Below are 21,347 nucleotides of genomic sequence, written 5' to 3'. Positions count from 1 at the left end.
AGGTACCTCAGCACTAACTCCAATTGAGGTGGGCCTTAAGTACCTGAGTGACAGGTTGGAGGTAGGAACCTATGTCTACTTAGGATTTGGCCTCCTCATCCCATTATAGCCAATATCCCAGTGGCTACAGTATTCACCTGCTCTGCTATAGAGCAGGAACTTGAACCCAGGTCTACCTGATTCCAGGTGAGTGTGCTGACCACATTATGGGGAATTCTGATGTGTGTATCTCTCACTCTCTTCTGTTGAAGATGGATAAATAATTAGTCACTAGGCAACAAAACACAAGAGACTAATTTTATAGCCCAGTGGTTAGGGTACTCACATGGGTTGCGGGGAAGAGTTGGGTTCAAGTCCCTTCTTCAATAATTAATTATTTATACAAATCTTCAACAGGAGAGACTGAGAGAAATCCACCCCAAATACTAATAAGCTGGTAGTTTGGGCACTCACCTAGGATTTGGTTGACCTGGGGTCAAAACTTTGATCCAAATCAGGCAGAGTGGGGATTCAAACCTGGGTCTCTCCTCACCACAGGTAAATATCCAATGACTAGGCTATTGGGTACTTGGGAATTTGTGTGTCCCTGCTCAACCTACCCAGTCCCAGCTGTTTTGTGGGGGCTAGCAATGCTCTGAGTACACCTACCTAATGGGCCCCAAAGGCAGGGTGGGTGAAAAACCAAATTTGCAAATTCTGCTGAGGATCAGGTGTGGTTGCTCCCGGCAGCTCATTAGGTGGTGGGAAGAGGGGGTGGGTGGCAACAAGACAGCTCTGTACATTCCTACTGGCAAAAATTTAGGCTGGCATATATGGGGACTTGAGCACCAACAGAGTTAAGTGGCAGCTGAGCAGTGGTTTTGTGAACTTCAGAGGCACTTAAATGTTAGACTTAGGTACCTAAAGAGGTAGTTACATGTATAAGTCCCTTTATTTGTAAAATATGGATAACAGCACTTCTCTAGCTCACAGGGGTGTTGTGAAGATAAATAAGAATTGTGAGGCACTCAAATGCTATGGTGATGGGGAACAGATAAGTACTTCAGATAGATACATAGCTGCTTAATTTCTTAGTATGATAAATTCAATATAAATACTTAAGACAGATGATACATAATTTTATTAGGCACATTTACTTAACATTAACGAACAAGATTGGCTACTACATTTGCTTCCCCCTTCCTCCCTCATCTTGTTACCGCCGTTGTTCTCCATGACTTTTCAAATAACTCCCACTGGTTCAGGACACTTTAGAATCCATAAGATATTATACAAACATGCCAATTTGTGTTTGCAAGTATTCCTTTAACTGCCTTTTAACCAATACCTGTAGACATATTTCTCTTTTCATCTGCTTAAAGATAAATTTTAAAAATGTTTCTCAGTGATTTTAGACTGTTTAGTTTCTCACTTTTATTGAAGGCCAGACATGCTCTCCCTACCCTCACACACCACCTTCATTGATACAACTATAAAAACCATTCTTATTTCACTTAATGCCTTTGGCTACCAGTAATTGATTCTGCCTTTTGACTGATGGATATTCTTTTCCTCTACCAACCTTGACTGTATATTTACTGTTTGTTTCCCTTCCTCTGCCATTTCCCCATGAAGACACAATGGCTGTTCCCAACTCCTTCCATTTCTTCCTTACATGCACGTATAAAGGGTAGGCTGCTGTGCTTTAGCTATGATTTCTTTAGGGTGCTCTATTTTTGTTTCACATTTATGGATTTCATGTACTATGAAAGTTCACAGTATATTTTTTAATGACTCAAGTTAAGGTTGTACACTACCTGCGGCACCAAATATGCACTTTGTGTTAATTTCTGAAGGTTCAGACAGGGGAAAATAGACATATATACATTTATACATATTTATTGTCACTTTTAAAAGTAACATTTTCATTTACTTTAAGTATTCACCCCTCTTGTGTTCCATATGTGCATGTGTTCAGAGGATAAATACTGGCTTTCAAGTCCAAAATTAAAACCAATGAAATTACATGCCAGAGCCAAGCTCTGTTGCTTGTTGGCAGTTCTTGTCAGGATAATACTATTATACAGTACCAATAGGACACAGGACTTGGTTAGTCTTCAGAAATAGCATGGTAAATACATTGCTTCGCTTCGGCTCCAAGAAGATGATCTTTCCTTCACGGTCAGTCACCAGGAACGGGCTCATGCGATGGCTCCTTTTTCACATCCAACCAGTAGACAAGGGTTGCTCGTCTTTTCTACTGAGGCTTCTTCAGAATGTAAGCTTTTCCCGTCACCTAAAGATGAAAGCTCATCGGCCATTATGCTTAGAAGCATATTCTCTTCAACACGACAGCAAGAAAACTGTTAAAATCTGGCATTTAGTTAAGAGAACTAAGAATATAACAAACCAACTTCTGCCCTCTGATACATGTATGCAACTACCACTGATTTCAGTCTAGACCTCTGCATATTACTTTATACACACACACTACAACTAGGAACAAAAGTATCAGCAAAAGACTACACTTACATTGTTTCCAAATTAATTTGCAACTATACAATTTTAATTGTAATAGAAAAAGGGGAAAGGAATATAACAACAGGTATTAAGAGAGATATTTTCCAAATTTTTATTTGTGCACATTCATCAAGTGAAAAAGGTAACTTTTACAGCTTCTTTGGTGCCCAATATTCAGCATACAAAAATGTAAAAGACTATTCACAAATAAAACACAAGCTCAAACTAAAAAAATGTTTGAAAGGTAGTGCACATCGTGACAGGTTCACTTATGAATACACAGAAATTACTGCAAAAATAAATAGAACGTCTTTTTAAAAGCAGCAATTTCATATCTTGTAAACTTTTGTTTTTACAATACAGCACTGTTCAAAATAAAATCCAAAGGGACTGGAGTTTACACTGTGGCCATGAACAAGTAAAAGAGTCTGTATTTCCTCAGCTATTGTTGGTCCAGTTTTCCTTTTTTTGCTTTTAGTCCAATGTGCAGCAGTCTTTGAAGGTGCTTGGTTAGGGAACCTAACCATTAAGTGGTGAATTATAAAATTTCTTTCCTGCTTTCAAACACGAATGGGTAAATCTGTTCCACAGCACTGGCAACAGCCTTTACGTTTGGCCCTGAGACATTTAAAAAATGGAGAGAAGAGGGAGAAAAAGTCAGGGCAATGTAACAGGACCTCAAAAACCATTCAGAATATACTAGCTAACACAACTTTACACTGTAGACACACCTTTTTTCATATTTAAGAAAGTTACTAAGTACTTAGAGGAAGAAAATAATATGCAACCTCTAGAGCCTGTAATGACATTTGAACTGGTTGTTGACTAGATTAGAAATTAGTATCTCCATATCTGTCACTTTTATCTCATAAGAAATTATATACTGTCTAGTACACTGGAATAGAAGAATCCCAGAAAGAGCGAGTTGGTAACGTCTGCTGATGGCACTAAGTCACTATGTAACAAACTATGAAGGTTGCAGGTGATTGAGCAGAATGACAAATAAAATTAATCTTGGATAGGAGCTTAGTGATATATTGACCAAAATAGTCAACTTTTCAACCACACCGACAGCATGTGAAGTTAGTTTTCTTCAGAGGAAATCACATTTTGGAGGCTCAGTAAAAAGGGTCTGCCTAATTTGCAGCAGTATTTAAAAAAAGTATAGAAAATGCAGAAAATACAGCTAAAATTGTATCAAACGCTAGCATGCCCCCATTTAGAGTATTGCCAATTTTTGGTGACCCGAGATTGTGTCTGTGGACTTTCTCAATGAAGATGATTAAGGGGAAGATTTGGGAACATGCCTGGCCTTTATGCCTTTAAAAAGCCCTTCCTAAAGGTATTTTGGATCATGTAGGTGGAAAAATTAGAATTACTTACCCCAGAAGGGAACAGAGTTAGAAAGGAATTCATTAATTTATTCAAAATTTTGCAACCCATAACCTTCTGGGTCACCCAATGAAAACAGCCAGTATTTTTAGACAAAATAAAGATAAGGACAATAATATTTCAGACAACTTATATAATTCACTGCTTCTCAAAGTCAGTATCAAATATCATAGCTGGATTTTTAATGGCCTGCATAATTTTAAAACCATTAACAAAAGCTGTATAAATGAAAACAAGGACAAGGGTAATCAAGTCGCATGTTTCATGGCATAAAATTACTGCTGGGGTCCCTCTCTGCCTCATGGATAACACTGCCAGTTTGGTTGAGTGAATTTGGGGAGGGTTTTCTGCCTTCCTGTAAAGCACAGCTGTTGACCACTGTCAAAGACAGGATACCCGACTTAATGAACTAATGGTTTCACCAGGAAGGAGAAGAGGACTCCAGAAGTTTCTTCCTTATGTAGTGATCTTTAAAGAGATCACAAATCTTTGTATGTCCTATTTATGTGTAAATTTCAGGAAACAGTATTTTAGTGCTTTTTTGAAAATAAGAAAATGGACCAGGAAGAGGATCCTTCTCATATTTTCAAACCTTGTGAGGATTATACGAGGCCTATCAGTCCACATACTCTGCTTGTCACGCAGGCACCACTGAATGCACTGCACCTCCCTCCAATTTCTCTGCTACCACAGAAATATGAAGTTCTAGAGAGCAATGCCCAGTAACATCCAGCAGGCTGTGGAAAGCAGAAAGAGCATGAGCAGGTAAATGGGTCTTGAAGGATAGTAGTGATTCTCCCAAGGTTGAAGACCTGGAAGGGACCCTCCACAGCAAGACAGAGGATTGTGGAGGTTAGCACAGGGAGAGAAGAGAGACAGAAGTTGAGGAAACCCAACACTCATTTTAGGGGAAGAAAAGCTGGAATTGATGACACTTCCACCAGCTTCCTCATTTCTTTTTCTCTCTTCATCGAACCTGCAACCCTCCCCACCCACGTCATTTAAAAAAAAAAAGTATTTCTCCTGAATTTTAATAGACATTCTTAGTTATGAAATACAAATAGTTAAATCACAGTTCAATAAGTTGGCTGCATTTCTGGGGAACATTAAAGCTTCTCATTTATCTGAAAAGTAATTTTTCTTCTATGTTTGGCTGTTACTAGTTCAAATTAGCTTGCTGGAACATTTACGGTTTTGGTAGGTTTCCATTTTGGATGTTTGTGGGTTTTAGCTATAATGATTACAGTTAAAAGAAATGTATTCTATAAAACGTTAGATATTTGTAAGGATCCCATATCCCACCCTCCCCCCCCCCAATACAAGTGTCTCTAAGCATTATTTTAGATACCAATATCTTATCTGTCATTTTCAACCAACAGAAATTTAGTATGGGATAATTCCATATCATGTGTGTCGAAGTTCTATTTTAATTTCCCACAGTTTCTGAATCTTTTTTATTCATGTTTTTTCCCCCCATTTTAGCAAGTATTGTATTTGCTCTCAGCTGATGTTTGTGCATATCTGGGAAACACAGTAAAGTCCTTCTTGAGATATGGGGCAGAGGATGCCAAGTAGGAATAGAGGGGAGTGGGAAAGGTGGCACAAAGCCTCCAAGAAAATAAATATATATATATTTTAATTTCAGGACCAAAGTTAACAAAAGCGTTCCAATGACTGAGGAAATCCGTTAGACGTCTGGTAACTAGGAAGAGGTTTCCACACAACTATTTAGTTGTTTGTTTCATTTTAAGTTTCCAGCCAAGGTTGTGTCTAATGTTTCCATCCAAAAGGGGCAGGAGGAAGTTTACCCAAGCATTTGATAGACTAGGACCAAAACCTGAAATAGGGCAATCTCTAACACCCCCTAGTTGTTGGTCACAGGATGATGTTGCCATTTTATATTGTCTGGGCCTCTCTAGTCTCAAGGTGTATGCCTGTGATAGGAACTCTTGCTTAAACAGCAGTAGTTTATGGGACTGTACTGAAGAAAAACGAGAAGGAAGGTTAAAGTTTTAGAATTTGTAATTAAACAAGCAAATATCCTCCGTCTCTGGTATATAAGCTCAATTTCCTCATATGCCTCATCTCCTCAGAAACTGACTACAGCCACGTGTATAAAACAAACGCATTTGATCTGCTGGGAGTATTACATTCTCCCACAGTTATTCAGGCATTTTCACTGAAAGACAAGTTATCTGGCAGCATTAAGTACAAATGAAATCTCACATGCCTGTCTCTCTGTTGCTTTCAAAGTCTAACTGAACTCCCATGAAAGAAAGTAAGTTAAATATTTATTTTGGCATCATAAAGTACCCGTTACTGTGATACTTCCTGTTGAAAAAATCTGTAAGGTAGCTCTGAGAGGTTTTATTCTGTAGCACACTGCAGGATGAAGCTCCGGTTCATAACTAGAAAACAGAAAAGATTGTCAAAGACACTTCTATATTTGCTAATAAAAAGCTGATACATTGAAGAGAAAGATAAGAATTCTCTTAAGACCTACTGTACCTAGCATGAGGTCTATTATTCTTCGTAAATTCTGGCAATCTGATTTCAAAGGGCATGTTGCACACTGCTAAAACATTGACAACCTTAAAATCTGTGAAAATTACCTTTTGGAGAGAGAAAGAGAACAAGAATAAGAAATGTTATGATATCTGATATGGAAAAGATATCTTTTGACAATAATTTGATTATTTCAAGCAATAAAACCCTGTGTTTAACACAAAGCTGATAAGAGTAGGAATCCAAACATAACTAGGATAATTTTTTAAATACCTAACTTAGTTCTGAACTATCTTTGTAATCCAATAACTTGTCTAGCAAAAAAAACCAAAAACAAAACACAATTGCCTTCTCATGTAGATTCAATTACATTTAGAATGAACATGCATGGTCTATATCACTGTAGTAAGCACTTATAACTAAGTTAAAAATTAACGAAACCAAATTATTCATGAAACACCAAAATAAATGACAGAGGAAAGCTTGGTTTGTAGTGTTACTAGAACCCACTAAGGTGCTACATAATTAGTTCATATTAACAGTTTATCATTGTTTTATTTAAGTTAAAAATAAAAAAAGAAAATGAGAGAAAATTGTTTGTTTGTTTGTTTGCTTTCTTTCTTCTGTGGCTAGTACAGAGAAAGCCATTTCCTTTTTCTTTTTGAAACAAAAAGCTAATAGCCTTTTATCCAGAGCCACAAAATGCTACAATATGGTGGTAAAATGCCTGTGGCGAATTACCAGCAAAGCCAATGCAATAGTGGGAGATTTTCCTGAAACTGTTAACACAGACATGGCCAATGAAGAACCATTTTTGCTCAAACTTAAGAAAAAAAAAAATGTTTGCAGCTTGAGAATGAGCCTACTAAATTTCAGTTTGAACAATTAAATTACAAGCAGATGAAAATGACCCCCTTAGAATGGAAATGCTTGTGCAATATTAATTAGACATCAACATGTGCTCTGCCTATAACGTTCACTCTTACAATAAAGAGAAGCCACATTAATCTGTTTCTGCACATAAATGAACCTGTTTATTTCCTATAAAGCCATTACTAAAGCTTTACATGGGTATATATTTCATCTGACTTAATTCAACATTCTGCTCCATCATTTTCACTTTTACATGATATCCAATGCTTAATAGCCCCATAACTCAGTTTTTCAGTTTGATTAAATGCACTCAGGCTAGTAAGAGTTGCTGTGGGCTGATTGCCCACCTCTAAAATTTGGTGGCCATTTTATATGCTAAACAAACTTGGAAGTAGGACAGTCTTACTTTTGAATCATCACTCTGATGTCTAGCTACTTGCCTGATAGTAAATTTATGGTTTATTTAATTAAATTAGAGCAACTGGTTGCATGATAGCTCTAAAATGTCATTACATGCCCTTCTGCTCAAGGAACAAACACCAAACTGAATGTCTATCAGCCACGCCTAAGTCACTTACAGTAGCAGACTTTGCAACTGATTGGTAGATGTAACTGACCCCAGCTCAGGCAAGAAGGAGTTCCACTTTGTGAGTTCTAATTTAGGAGTAAATTCTGGTCCCAGCGCACAGTCTGATTAGACTATAGCAACTTGCTTTAGTTTAATTTTTTTTTTAAATCAAACTTGTAGCAGTTAGGAGTTGTTCACCATAATGGCTCTCCTAAAACTAGATCCACTTGGAAAATGTGTCTGTTCATATGACAACCATATTTATGCCAATCAGCATATTTTACAAATGGAGGGGACAAATTTCCACTTTTCTTCAATGCAATCCTTTTAGAGATTTTGAGAATAAGGAGGACATTATATATATGCAGATGGTTAATTTACCCAATCTCCTGAAACAAATTTCTGCTCATGAGCTGATAAGAAAGCACGATGCTGAACTACCAAGTGGGAGCCCCAAATACAGTAAAATAAATACAATCTCAAGATAACCTGTGTTGCTACACAATGAGAATTTGAGTGAGAAAATGCTGGTTATGAAATTGTTATAGCACCTCTTCTGCTGACCATCAGTTTTAAAAGGTCCAAACATGCTAGTCCCTATCAACAGAAATACATACATATACTATTGTTCACCCCTAAAAGAGAAGGTTATTATCAAAAGGATCATTACCTGAAAACCTAGTTTTTGCAAAGTACGAGCTAAACGTCTGGCACCAAATTTAGCTTCTTCTTCACTATAATTTAAAGGAGAGAAATAATAAGGGACTAGTTTTACTAATAGCTACTGCAATAAAACTAAAATTGTAAGATGTATACATACACACGTTCACATACTTACATATGTAATCACACCAAAAACTATATTAAAAGAATATTAAAATGCAAAGTCAAGTGAAGAAGTGCCAGCATTAAGGTAATCTGTACATATGAAATCAGTCCCCTTGAGCATATGCATTGACAGCGTTTTCCAAACAGCAGGCCTCGATCCACCAGTGAGTTTTGGAAAGCATTTAGGTGGGTCACTTGTGGCCCAGAGGTGCTCTCTCCACCCGCACTTTCACTTCCCCTGGAAGGCAGCAGTGTAGGGAGAGGGATTTGGGCAGCAGCAGCATGGAGGAAGCAGCTGAAGCCAGAATTGGACAGTCAGCAGCCTGGTAGTGATCGCGACCCAGCTGCACAGAGAGAGGGGCCAGCTGAGGCTGCAGGATGGGGCAAGGTGGGGAAAGCAAGAGCAAGGAGACTAGGGGGGAGTAGGAAGTTGGTGGGCTGAGAAAGGGAGGGAGGGGGAGGAGAGGGGATAATGGTGGGTCCCCCAAAAAGACAAAATGCATTTGATGGGTTGCCTTTGTAAAAAGTTTGTGAACCACTGTATTATGTTACAGTCTTCAATTACACAATCGATACTATGTTTTCCACAGGTCCCTTGCTTCATTCAGTTCGCAGAATGGACCTGCTCTGGGGATAAATCGGCCTTGTGTATTGAAGGAGACTTTTGTCTGTAGAACCCTGCTTCATTTCAGTCCCCTTGCCCAGCTAGTCCCAGTCCCCCCTGTCCCAAGTCCCAGATTCCGCCCCTCCCTTCCCCCAGCTTGCAATTTCAGTCTCCCTCCCGTCCCAATCTAGTCCCTTGTCCCCTCTGCATTGGAGTCAGGCAGCAACCTGCTCCACGCTGCCTGGTCCCAAGCAGGAGGTCATGAAAAACACAAGAGAGACATGCTCCCAGTTCAGGTGCCAGGATCTAGACCTAGCACAGCCCACAGCAATTGTAGGGAAAGTCCTGCTCAGTTCAGGGCTGGAGTACGCAAAGTGCAGACCAATTCTTCAGGGAATGTACCTGCTAAAATTAAGCCTCTATTGAGAATGTGCAAATGGAGATTCTTTTCCCGCAGGGTTTAGAAGTTGGCCAAATTTGGATGGATTTTCACAGGGACAGCAAAGAATACTTCCCTGACACAAACTACCCCACTTCCCCACACTCCAATTTCAAGTCATTGCTCCAAAGCATGGAGATGCTAGAGCAGGAGTCGGCAACCTTTCAGATGTGGTGTGCCGAGTCTTCATTTATTCACTCTAATTTAAGATTTCGTGTGCCATAAGACATTTAAAGTTTTTAGAAGGTCTCTTTCTATAAGTCTATAATATATAACTAAACTATTGTTGTATGTAAAGTAAACAAACATTTTAAAAACCTTAAGAAACTTCATTTAAAATTAAATTAAAATGCAGAGCCCCCCGGACTGGTGGCCAGGACACTGGGCAGCGTGAGTGTCACTGAAAATCAGCTTGCGTGCCACCTTCAGCACGTGTGCCATAGGTTGCCTACCCCGTGCTAGAGTATTTCAATGAAAAGATTGCCAGACTTTTTTTTTAAATGTAGGTAAAACAATGTATTTTTCCCTAGTGTCATTCTCAGAAATAATGGTTGAACTGTTTTAGTTAAAATTTTCAAAAAAATTCAGCCTGAAGCAGACATTCAGCACAAAAAAATTCTGGCCAAAGGGTTAAAATTTGGCAAAATTATAAGCAACTGAAAACAGGCTCTTATAATGGGAACTGTCATGCAACCTTCATAATAGATGGTTGTACCAGACTTGCCAATAATATATGCAATAGATTTCATGACAATAAGTGGTATTTTCCAATGTCATATACAAGAGTTTCATCCAGGAACAATTTTTTCCTTCTCCTACAAAAAAGGAAGTTTACCTTGTGGCTCCTGTGCAAATAACTTTTCCTGAGGACCAAATTGTGGCCGTAATCCTAGGTTTCCTAAGCTTCATTAATACTTTCTGAAAGAATTAGAAGAAAAATAGGTTTTAGTGTATGTGTGATTTCATACTGAAAAAACAAGTATTATACTAATAAAATACTTTCTTTATTCTATTTTAGCCATGAGGACTGTTCCTTCCTTGCCTTCAGAAGTTAAATCAATATCAACTCCTGAGAAGAGCAAAATAAACCTTAAGTATCTTAGCCAATGAGCAAGTATTAAAGTAACAGGTTAGCTAGTGGCTCAAGTGAACAGAAATTATTTAAATAAGCTTTTTTAAGTCTGGTAGCACTGTGCTAAAATCATCTCCTGTCACTATGACCACATCACTGCTCTGACTCTTTCCACTGATTGTCTCCTTCTGCACAAATTCAAACTTCTTGATCTCATCTGCAGAGTTTTACACAACTTCACTTTGTCTACATTTCAGATCCCATTTTCTTTTGCTTCCCCAAGCATCCTTCCTCTGCTAATTCCCTCTTGATTTCTCACTGTGTTTGTCTCCTCCTCTAACCTGCGAAGCTGCCCATTTTTTCACACCATATACCTGGAAGAGCCTCCCTACATCAGTATACCTAGCAACCTCACTATTTTGCTTCAAAATCCCAACTCAAAACTCGTTTTTTGACTAGCATTCAACATTGATCACCACTTGAGCACTTCCCTGCTACCACTCATGCTTGACCATGCTAGACACACAAACACAAGATTGTATAATATCTTTCTAACAAGCTGTTCCCCTTACCCATACATGGGAGCCAACTGTACACATCAGATTAAGTTTCTCAAGGCAGTGATCTGTGTCTTACTTTATTTCTGCACAGATATGTGCACATCTACAATAGGGAGCGATATAAATAAATAAGATTCAAGCCACGTTTTTGGCATGTCAGAATGAGTATTTTTCTGGTCAGCCCAACTAGCCCTGCATGGATAGGAAGATGGACTAGATCAGTGTTTTTCAACAACCAGTCCGTGGATTTGTGCCGGTCCCTGAAATTTCCCGGAGACAATTTAGGAAGGCAGCAAGCTGGTCCCTTGGACCAAAAAGTTTGAGAAACGCTGGATTAGATGACCAAACAAGACTTTCTCCCTGTTTATTTTAATATTAGCTGAGTGTGCACTGGAAACAAACTGCAGAGATTTAATTTCACAACATTTCTTATGGCTTCAAAGCACTGCAATATTTATCTCCTCAAATTTAGTATCAAAGAACAGATAGAAGCCTGGCAAACTTGAACAAGAAAGAAACTGGAAGAAGTCAAAGAGATGAGAATCCAGCCATTCTAAACACAGTTCTGCTACACTGACTGAATTCACACTACCAACTGTATCCACCATATGGATATTGACAGAGCTCAAACTGATAAACATGTATAAAAGTTAGTCTAGTTTGGCATTTGAGATATGTTAAATTTCTTACCCCAACATCACGCTTGTAGATCACATTTGCTCCCTCTAATGCAATCTTCCTCAAGTTTAAATGACATCTTGTTCTAAAAACACACACTACATTTGTGATTAAAATGTCCAATGCAACATCACTGTCTGCATCCATTGGGGTGGTTGAAAACTCAAATTCCCCACCAGCACACCATGAAGATCACATTCTGAAAAAGAAAACAATACAATTAAAAATACTGTGTCACACAGTTATGTAAAAAAATCCCTTTCATGTACCTTAGTTCCTTAATTGAGACAGTCTTAGAATCTGGAACTGAAAAATAAATTTTATGCCATTCTGACTCATTTATAGTCTCTGTTAACCACAAAGTTTTGCATCCTGTATATCAGAAAACAGGAAATCTATTGCTTATTAAAACTCACATTTCAATACAGTGAAACCAACTTATCAGAAATAGTCATGAAAGAACTAATTATATATAAAAACTGAAAAAAAAAATAAAGGAATAAGATATCTTAATTATACTTTACTGTTCTTTCAACAAAAATATTTTTAAAAGCTGAATATGAAGATGATTTAGGATTTCTATGAAACAAAGGAAAAGCTTTCTAGTACCTATAAGTGATAACCTTTCCTCAATTCCTTCCTCAAATCAGTGCAGGATAGATTTAGACATAAGGAAAAATTTGTTTCTCTTGACTGTTTCGATTAATGATGATTACATGGATAAAATTTAATTCCAAATATAAGGATAAAATATTTGCCAAAGTTTATGCTTTGAAACTATAAGCCTTCTCGCTGCCTTTGAAACATTAAGATATGCACAAAACACGCATACATTAAAAGAATAAACATACCTTCAAAGTATTTTTTATCCTTAAATTAGCTTTCCTGTGTATAGTCAATGCTATGAATGAACTGGGAGGAGAGGCACTTGATTAGGGATGAGGGATGGGACAAGCTGTGGGGGCATCGGGGGAAGGGGGTTGCTGGCTCTGGGGTGGGGCTGGGGAGCTTGGGGTTCAAGAGGGGTCTCTGGGTTAGGATCGAGGGGTTTGAAGGGTGGGAGGGAGATCAGGGCTGTGGCAGGGGAATGGGGCACCCGGGGGGGTGCTCAGGGGTGCAGGCTCCAGGCAGCACTTATTGCAAGCAGCTCCTGGAAGCATGCCCCCCCTCCAGTTCTGTGGTGTGGCCAGGTGGCTCTGCGCACTGCCCCGTCTGCAGGCACCACCCCTGCAGCTCCATTGGCTGGGAACCGGGCGGATGGGGCACAGAGCCGCCTGGCCATGCCGCCGCGTACTAGGTAGGAACCAGAGAAGCCGGCTGCTTCCTGGGAGCCGCACGGAGCGGGGCAAGCCCCCGATCCTGCTTCCCGGCTGGATCGGGACAAACCCCCAACCCCGCTCCCCAGCAGGAGCTGAGGGCCGGATTAAATGGTCGGATGGGCCGAATGTGGCCCACGGGCCGTAGTTTGCCCACCCCTGGACTACAATATAAAAAGAAACTTTCATCATTTGATGGTTAAAAGTAGTTCCTGTTTTATGCCAGAAACTACTTCAGAATCTTCTCCCCTACAAATAACACATACTAGCATATTAGAGAGATAAGGTGAGTGAGGTAACATCTTTTATTGGACCAACTTCTGTCATACTTAAGGATTGTTCAGTTTCTCATTTGTGAAAATCAGTCCAACACAACTAAAATAAATTAACTCTGAAACATCCCAGAGTTCAAGTGCTCTACTAGTAATACACTGAACTTTCATTTCCCACTGCAGACTTGGTTTTTTTTTTAACTAATTATTTCAACACAATTTTGCCACTAACAATTAAAATTCAAATAGAACTATGCAATGACAGCTTCAATGTTTTTTGTCATTTTTACCAGCATACATCCATCCTCCCTAAAATTGGATAGGAAAGTCAGCTCCTTTGGTTTTGTGGGGGTGTTTTTAGTTTTGTTTTTTGAAGCAGAGAGGAGGCAGGGGAAGGAAGAGAGAAGACATATATCTAAGGGTATATCTACACTGTAGTTGGGACAATGCCTTCCAGTCTCAATAGACAGATAAAAGCTAGGTCTGCTTGAGCTAGTGTGCTAACAATTGCGGTGCTGCCATTGTGGCATGGGCTAATCACCTTAGCCCAGGTGTGCATAACCCTCCAGGTCCAAGGTCAGGTGACTAGCCAGTGACACAACGATGTCTCCACTGCTATTTTTAGCATGCGATCCACTGAACTCAGACCCAGGAGATCAGAAGTGTCTGAACTTGGGTGATTAGCCACTGCCTCAAAGTGTGCACTGCTATTCAGTATGCTAGCTTGAGTGGAGCTAGCACATATCTGTCTATCTGGGCTGGGAAGCATGCTCCAAGCTGCAGTGTAGACATACACTAAGGGTCTCACTGAGGCGCTGCAATTATTTTTGTAACTTTTTACCAATATAGAAAAGTAAAAATTTTAATGCTGCTTGTTAGGAAAGTCCTTGAAACATTACTGGCAGGCAAAATGGGCAAGAATTTGGCAAGGAAAGATTCAAAAGCTAAAGCAGACCTCAACTCAAGAGATGGAGGCCACAGTTAAGGTTAAGATTTTGTCAAAGTTATTTTTCGCAAAAGTCACATACAGGTCGCAGGCAAAAAACAAAAATTCATGGAAGCCTGAGCATCCCAGCGCAGAGGTGACAGCCTGAGCCTCACCGCCCAGGACTGATAGCCCGAGTCCTGAAGTCGTGGAGGTAACGAAAAAAATCACAGAATCCGTGACCTCCTCGACAGACTTGTAAGCCTTAGCCACAGTACATCAAATCACTGTTGATCCATTAGCTGAAAATCCTGTAACACCTCATACTGAATGAACACAACAAACAGCAAAGAATATAATGAAAGAAAAGCAGTCAGCCTTAAGATAAATTCTCTATGCTGATTCGTTTTATCAAAAAAGCAGGAGGCCACAAGACAAGAAACTGCCACATGTAAAAGGAGACCATCACATATACTCCCTTGCTAAATGAAATACAGAGGCAAGATCAAAATATTTATTAGAAATAAGCAAGAGGGAAACCAAGATTGTTAGTATCAACTTTTCCACCTAAGCACTTTTAATGTTATTTTGCCATGCATTCTTGGCCTCCTACCACATGGCACCCTGCCACAACTTCTGACCAATAGCCTTCTCAGACACACCTTGTGTGGAGGACTACAGCTGGATAACAAAAGAGAAGCAGAAGCAAAAGAGAACCATCATATAGTAGTGATGCATTGAAATGCAGATGTGTTTTACATATAGAACTGGCTGCTGTGTGATCACTGATCTATTTCACTGTGCAGCTGGCTCCATATCCAAAACATCATGTCATAGCTCTTGGCTTGTCAGAGGAAAAAGGAGGCAGGGGGGAGAGAGTAAAAGAATCAAAGGAAAGGCCAAAAAATAGTGAGAAATAGGAAGAAAGAACAGAGGAAACAAAAAGAAGATGATACAGGGTATGGAGGAGAAAGAAAAATGGTAACTAATATTTTTCTACTGAGAACTATACATATCCCTAAGCTTACTAATGCCCTACCAGGTCTGTTTTTGCTGGCCTATTACAGTATAATGCTTACTTAACTGCACCACAGCAGCTGTTAAATAATATAACTGCTTTCCTGAGAGATGCCTCCAACTCTTTATCACAAAACACCCATCTTTTAGAAGTAAATGCCAGCTGTATGATAGAAGTGGTTAAGAACAGTGGGTACAGGGTGGAGAGATTACAAAAACAAACAATCCACAAGTTCAGTATGGGAGCTGAAAATTACCAGTAAGAACACTAATATACTGGGGGTCCCAGCCAATCAGAGTGATTTCATCCACAAGAATATCATAAAGAACAATTTAAATGTGCAGATTTTGGCAAGCTGAAATTTTAAATTGTAACAGTAATGCACCTATTTTCATCAGTGATATTCTGAAAGTTAACATGATGCAAAGCACATAACTGGAAATTTCAAAATGAATTTTAACCACCACTTTATAATTGTAGTCTACAGATTGTGACAGTTATTTGGTAAAAAGCGACATTTGTTATACAAGCAATATCTGAGCCCAATGTAAAAGACTGAAAACCACTTTCCACTCCAGTGGTTGAAAAAACAAACTTGAACATTTAATATTTCAATGCTGCGAGTTTACACAGTAAACTACTTCAGATGTTTAATACTGATTTAAGTTCCCTCATTAACAGCAGCATGTTGAACAATCTACTTAATACAAAACATTATTACTTTAGTGTTCTTTCAGAATATGAACCCACAAGAGTCAGGAATTTCATAGCTGGATTTCTTGTTCACCCTTTGTTACATATGCATAATGATAAGGTCTTTCATTACATGATCTAATGACATTGAATAAAACAGGTGAGTTCCCTTTTGTGGTGTAAAAGGCGGGGGGCGGGGGGGGGGGGAAGAGGAGGGGTAGGTAGCTGTCACTGTCTCAGGAACAGTCCAAGAAGTTGGATAAAGGAGGAAATCTAAAACAAAATCTTCAGACATTCATTTTAGTACAGTATAAAATTATACTGAGAAGAATGAAAAGATTCTGGGGAAATGAAGTCTGGTGGGCCACCGTCCTTCAAGATAGAAATACAGATTCAGCTGCATGGTTATTCCTTTTTAAGAAAAGGGCAAATCAACAATCTTAACAAGAGGAAAGATGCAAAAATATATTCAGAGTTTATATATAACTGTTCTTTAAATTATAGATAACGTATTTGAGAGGCAGCATGGTCCAGACAGGGGGCAGCACACCATAGGGTAAAATCCTGACCCCAGTGAAGTCAATGATTCACCTCTAGTATCTATCCCTAACTCTGCCACTGACTTGCTATATGACCTTCAGCAAATCACTGTACCTCAGCTTTTCTATCTTTAAAATGAGAATAAAAGTGCTTATATACCTTTGGTAAAGCACTTTTTGAGATCACTCAACAAACAGCTTTATAGGGCTCGCTATTATTACTCCAGATGTAGCAACTATACTTGTAAAGGAATGGGAACAAAGTTTCCAGTTCTAATTGTGCATTTATTATTTATTAATTATAATTATTATTAAGGGCCAAATTTCTAAACCTGCCCTATTAGACTCCACTAGATTTTGTTGATTAGCTCTGTTCATGAACTTTCCTACCTAAAAGTATTAAAAAGATACTGTCAACTTAAAGAGTACTGCAACATTGTGCCAGTGCTTGAGAAGCACTAGTTAGCGTACTTTTTATTGTCCTAGCTTAGAAAAATGCCTAAGGTGAACGGCCTATTTGGGGGAAAGCAAATTCAGTATTATGTTTTTCACTTTTAATAACCTAAAATATTAGTAGCACATGCACAGAAACATTTTAAATAATACTTAACCTGACATGTTATTTTAACTGATAAAGCTACTACCTTAAGATAGCTAGAAACAATTAATAAATAAAAGTTCAAACCAGTCTGTAATACATGGACACCTGTCATAGATTTACTGATGACAAGCCTTAAGGTCTTTCAGCATCTTGATGCTATAAAGTACTGTGAGGGAATTAGCTGATGTAAGGGAATAACTACTCATGGTTTATGGTGTTTCCAGAGTCTTTTAATGGGGGAAATGACACACACTTACTTTTATGGAGATACTAGTCTTGCTCGGCAAGCCACTTTGGCCTCAGTCCCACAATTGGATCTGCGTGGAAAGACCACTGTGTAGTTGCAGAGTTCACTCATGCAGCTCTGAATTCAGAACTAGGGCCTTCATAGGCTGTTAGCTAATAATGGTACTGTCGGTCTATTGTACCAACATCCACATGATGAAATGATTAAAACTACAACATTTATTTTATATGATAGAAATAAAGCTGTAATACAATGCTTCATGTTTGCTTTCTTTTGTAAACAAAGACTTTGGTTCTAATTGGACATTATTTTACTTAAATGCTGAGGTGTTCCTTAAAACATAATTGACGGTCTGAATTCAGCAGAAAACATTCCTGGCCTGAGTAAGCCTTAAGGGATGCAGATGCTGGCTTCACAATAGTCTGTTTTATTTAAGGGAAAGGTTAGCTTGCCACAAAAAAAAAAAAAAAAAAAAAAACTCCCTAAATCTCTAGCTCTGTGGCAGGAAGTTGGGAAGCTACTCTGGGCAGAGAGCTTCCCAACCAACTAGTAAGCTATGCAGCTCTCAAATCTTAGAAAACATCAATGCCTCACCAACGCTGCGTAGCTCATAAGTAGGGCCCTACCAAATTCATGGCCATGAAAAATGCATCAGACCATGAAATCTGGTCTCCCCCGTGAAATCTGGTCTTTTGTGTGCTTTTACCCTATACCAGTGGTTCCCAAACTTGTTCCGCCGCTTGAGCAGGGAAAGCCCCTGGCGGGCCGGGCTGGTTTATTTACCTGCCGCATCCGCAGGTTCAGCCGATCGCGGCTCCCAGTGGCCGCTGTTCGCTGCTCCAGGCCAATGGGAGCTGCTGGAAGCAGCGGCCAGTACATTCCTCGGCCCGCGCTGCTTCCAGCAGCTCCCATTGGTCTGGAGCAGCGAACCACGGCCACTGGGAGCCACGATCGGCTGAACCTGCAGACGCGGCAGGTAAATAAACCGGCCCGGCCCGCCAGGGGCTTTCCCTGCACAAACGGTGTAACAAATTTGGGAACCACTGCCCTATACTATACAGATTTCACAGACTTTCAAAAGTAAGGGTGGCAATACCATACCATGCCATCCTTACTTCTGTGCTGCTGCTGGCAGCGGCTCTGCCTTCAGAGCTGGGCAGCTGAAGATCGGCAGCAGCTGGCCAGGAGCCCAGCTCTGAAGGCAGCGCTGCTGCCTGCAGCAGCACAGAAGTAAGGGTAACAGTGCCGCAACCCCCCCCCACACACACACAATAACCTTGTGACCCCCTCTCCCCACACTCATTTTTGGGTCAGGACCCCTACAATTACAACACTGTGAAATTTCAGATTTAAATAGCTGAAATCATGAAATTTACAATTTTTAAAATCCTATGTCCATTAAATTGACCAAAATGGACTGTGAATTTGGTAGGACCCTACTCATAGGAGTTCCAGTAGCACTTGTGTAATGCCTCTATAGTCTCAGTGGGGAGATGGTTTGAGAATCCAACTTCTTGCACACTAAAAACAAACTTTAGAAAAAGAAGATGAACCTTTCCCTTCACCTGATTGGCGGTCTGCGGAGTCTAGTGTATGTTTTTGTGTGAGTGTATGTAATATGTATATTACAATCTCTTTCTCACACACACACACACACACAGTTGTCATGCAGTGGTTCTTCTTAGTTTCCTAATTAGATGACTGTCAGCCAGGGAAGAAAGAACCCATCCTTACATAAGGATACCAGGTGATAGTTATTTTGTCTCTCAATATCATAACCATCACATTACATGGCTGTCAAGCTGATCAGAGGAAAATTTTTTCCTCTGATCAAAGATGGCCATCGTAATGCCTAAAGTAATATTTTGTTTGCACTGTATCTCATTTCCCTCCCTTGTGTTTGGTGTGTTGTGTTTATTTTGATTTTTGGTTTTTATAGATTGTAAGCTTTTAGGGCGGAGTCTGTGTGTTTGTACAGCACCTACCACACAGGGGCATTGGTTCCTACTGAGGCCTTTAAGTGCTGCTGCATATAACTATTATTGCTTGTATCCACTGCCAAGTAAGTATTTCCTCTTTTGAGATGGTGATTCTCTACAGATTCACAGATTAGGAAACTCACTGCATCCAAGACACGTTGCTCCTAGGTTAATTTTTCCTTTTACAGAGCACTTACTTAGCAGCACAAAACTGTTAACATGCTCCACTCATATTTTTCTTAGGGACATTGTCAGGAACTTTAGGTCCCCAATCTAGGTTTTGCGCAGAAAGGAGGCTTTATAAAGCCTAATATTTATAGAAATATTTTCATTAAATATATAAAAAATTGCTTTGAAAGCTTTTTATAAAAGGTGTGTTAAACATTCCTTTGCAGTACTTGCTGCAATGTCTAGGTTGGATCATGCTGCTGTATCAGAACCAAAAAATAAAACTGACTAGATTCTTGTTTTGGGACAAACTGAATGAAGTACAAAACATCAATGAACATAAATAGAGAAAAGTAATCAATCATTTTTAGCAATGATTTGTTTTTTAAACTTAGCCAAAATCTTTTCATGGAAACATATGAATGTTAGATTTTTGCTTAACTTTTGTTAAACTACAAAGCATAGATTTCAGGCCTAAATCATTTGACAGTTTCCATTTCACAACGCTGATCACCTAGGACAGATTCTAGATCTAGTTTAACATGCCACCACCAGGGTTTAATCTAACCAACAAATGTTATTTTAAAAACTTACAAAAATCATCGTTTGGGAGGAGTGGGGGGAAAAGGGTTGGGTAAGTATTTGCCATTTTGAGGAGCCCCTACTGGTTGCCAGGAAACAGTGTTTCCCATGGTGGATGCTCTTGTCTCGTTCTCCTCCGCCTTACTTTCCCCTTCCCCTGGAAAGGGGGGCAGGGAGTGGATGGGGCGGCTGGCAGCTTGAACTACGTTCTGTGCACACACCGTTATTTTTGCAGCACACCAGCTGTTGGGACAGGGGGAGGGGAGGCCCAGACATTGCTCGGATCTCTGCCCCACACCGCCCAGAAACAAACCACTAGGCGAGAGCGGACGTGGGAGCGCCACGGGGCTGAGGAGCCCGAGCCCTGCGCCCCCGGCCCCGCTCCGCAGGGGGCAGCACCCAGAGGCGCCTTTATTGGGGGTGGGGGGCGACAGAGAGGCCGCGAGGGGCTCAGCGCTCGCTCTTGGGGGATCGAGTTCAGACCGCGGGCCCAGACTGGCGCCCCCCCGTCCCCTCCGCAGCACCTGCCTGCCAGGCCCCTTGCAGCTGTCCCCGCGCCCCAGCCCCGCAGCGCCCGCCCCCAGCGCCAGACTCTCCCCGGCCAGCGCCGCGGGTGGGCGGCGGCGGCTGCAGTTACCGCGTGGGCCGGCGGTTGAGTGTCCCCGGCTCCGCCGCGCGCGGCCCGGTTGCTACGCGCCCCGTCGCTCTCGCTCTTTGTTGTTCCGGGTCCCGGGCCCTGTCCCCGCGACAATAAACATCGCAAAACGCGGCGGCCATAGAGACGGCTCCGGCTAGAACGGCCGCCGCCGGAAGTGCCACGAGGGCCGCGCTGGACGCGCGCTTCCGGGTTTTCTCTCCTTCCTCGCGCTAGGCAGCCCAGAGCAGTGTGCGCGTGGGGACATTTGCGGAACGAGGCGAGGAGCCGAGTGTCCTGTTCAGGGCGGAGCGGGCTCGAGCCTTTTTTTACCCTCTTTTGCAGTCGGCGCTGC

At 40.6% G+C, this 21,347-nt stretch overlaps 1 protein-coding gene across 2 annotated transcripts; it reads right to left on the bottom strand.

The window, feature by feature from the left end:
• Positions 1–1,101: 1,101 nt before the first annotated feature.
• TBPL1 (TATA-box binding protein like 1) lies at positions 1,102–21,250 on the bottom strand. 2 transcript variants are annotated; one of them, XR_006173960.2, is made up of 7 exons: positions 20,996–21,175; positions 12,031–12,217; positions 10,544–10,626; positions 8,508–8,571; positions 6,400–6,503; positions 6,122–6,299; positions 1,102–3,117 (listed from the first exon to the last, which is right to left on the bottom strand). XR_006173960.2 is itself a non-coding variant. In XM_005280298.5 (7 exons), the coding sequence occupies exons 2-7, from the start codon at positions 12,163–12,165 to the stop codon at positions 3,038–3,040; spliced, it is 561 nt and encodes a 186-aa protein (XP_005280355.2). In that variant the 5' UTR covers positions 12,166–12,217; positions 20,996–21,250; the 3' UTR covers positions 1,102–3,037. The 2 variants fall into 2 exon arrangements, 1 of the variants encoding a protein (XP_005280355.2); XM_005280298.5 differs by having other exon boundaries at positions 6,205–6,299; positions 20,996–21,250.
• Positions 21,251–21,347: the final 97 nt, after the last annotated feature.

The sequence above is a fragment of the Chrysemys picta genome, chromosome 3, assembly GCF_011386835.1.
Source record: "Chrysemys picta bellii isolate R12L10 chromosome 3, ASM1138683v2, whole genome shotgun sequence".
Lineage (NCBI taxonomy): Eukaryota > Metazoa > Chordata > Testudines > Emydidae > Chrysemys > Chrysemys picta.
Note: the sequence above shows the minus strand (reverse complement) of the source record. Positions and strands in the feature narration are given on the sequence as shown.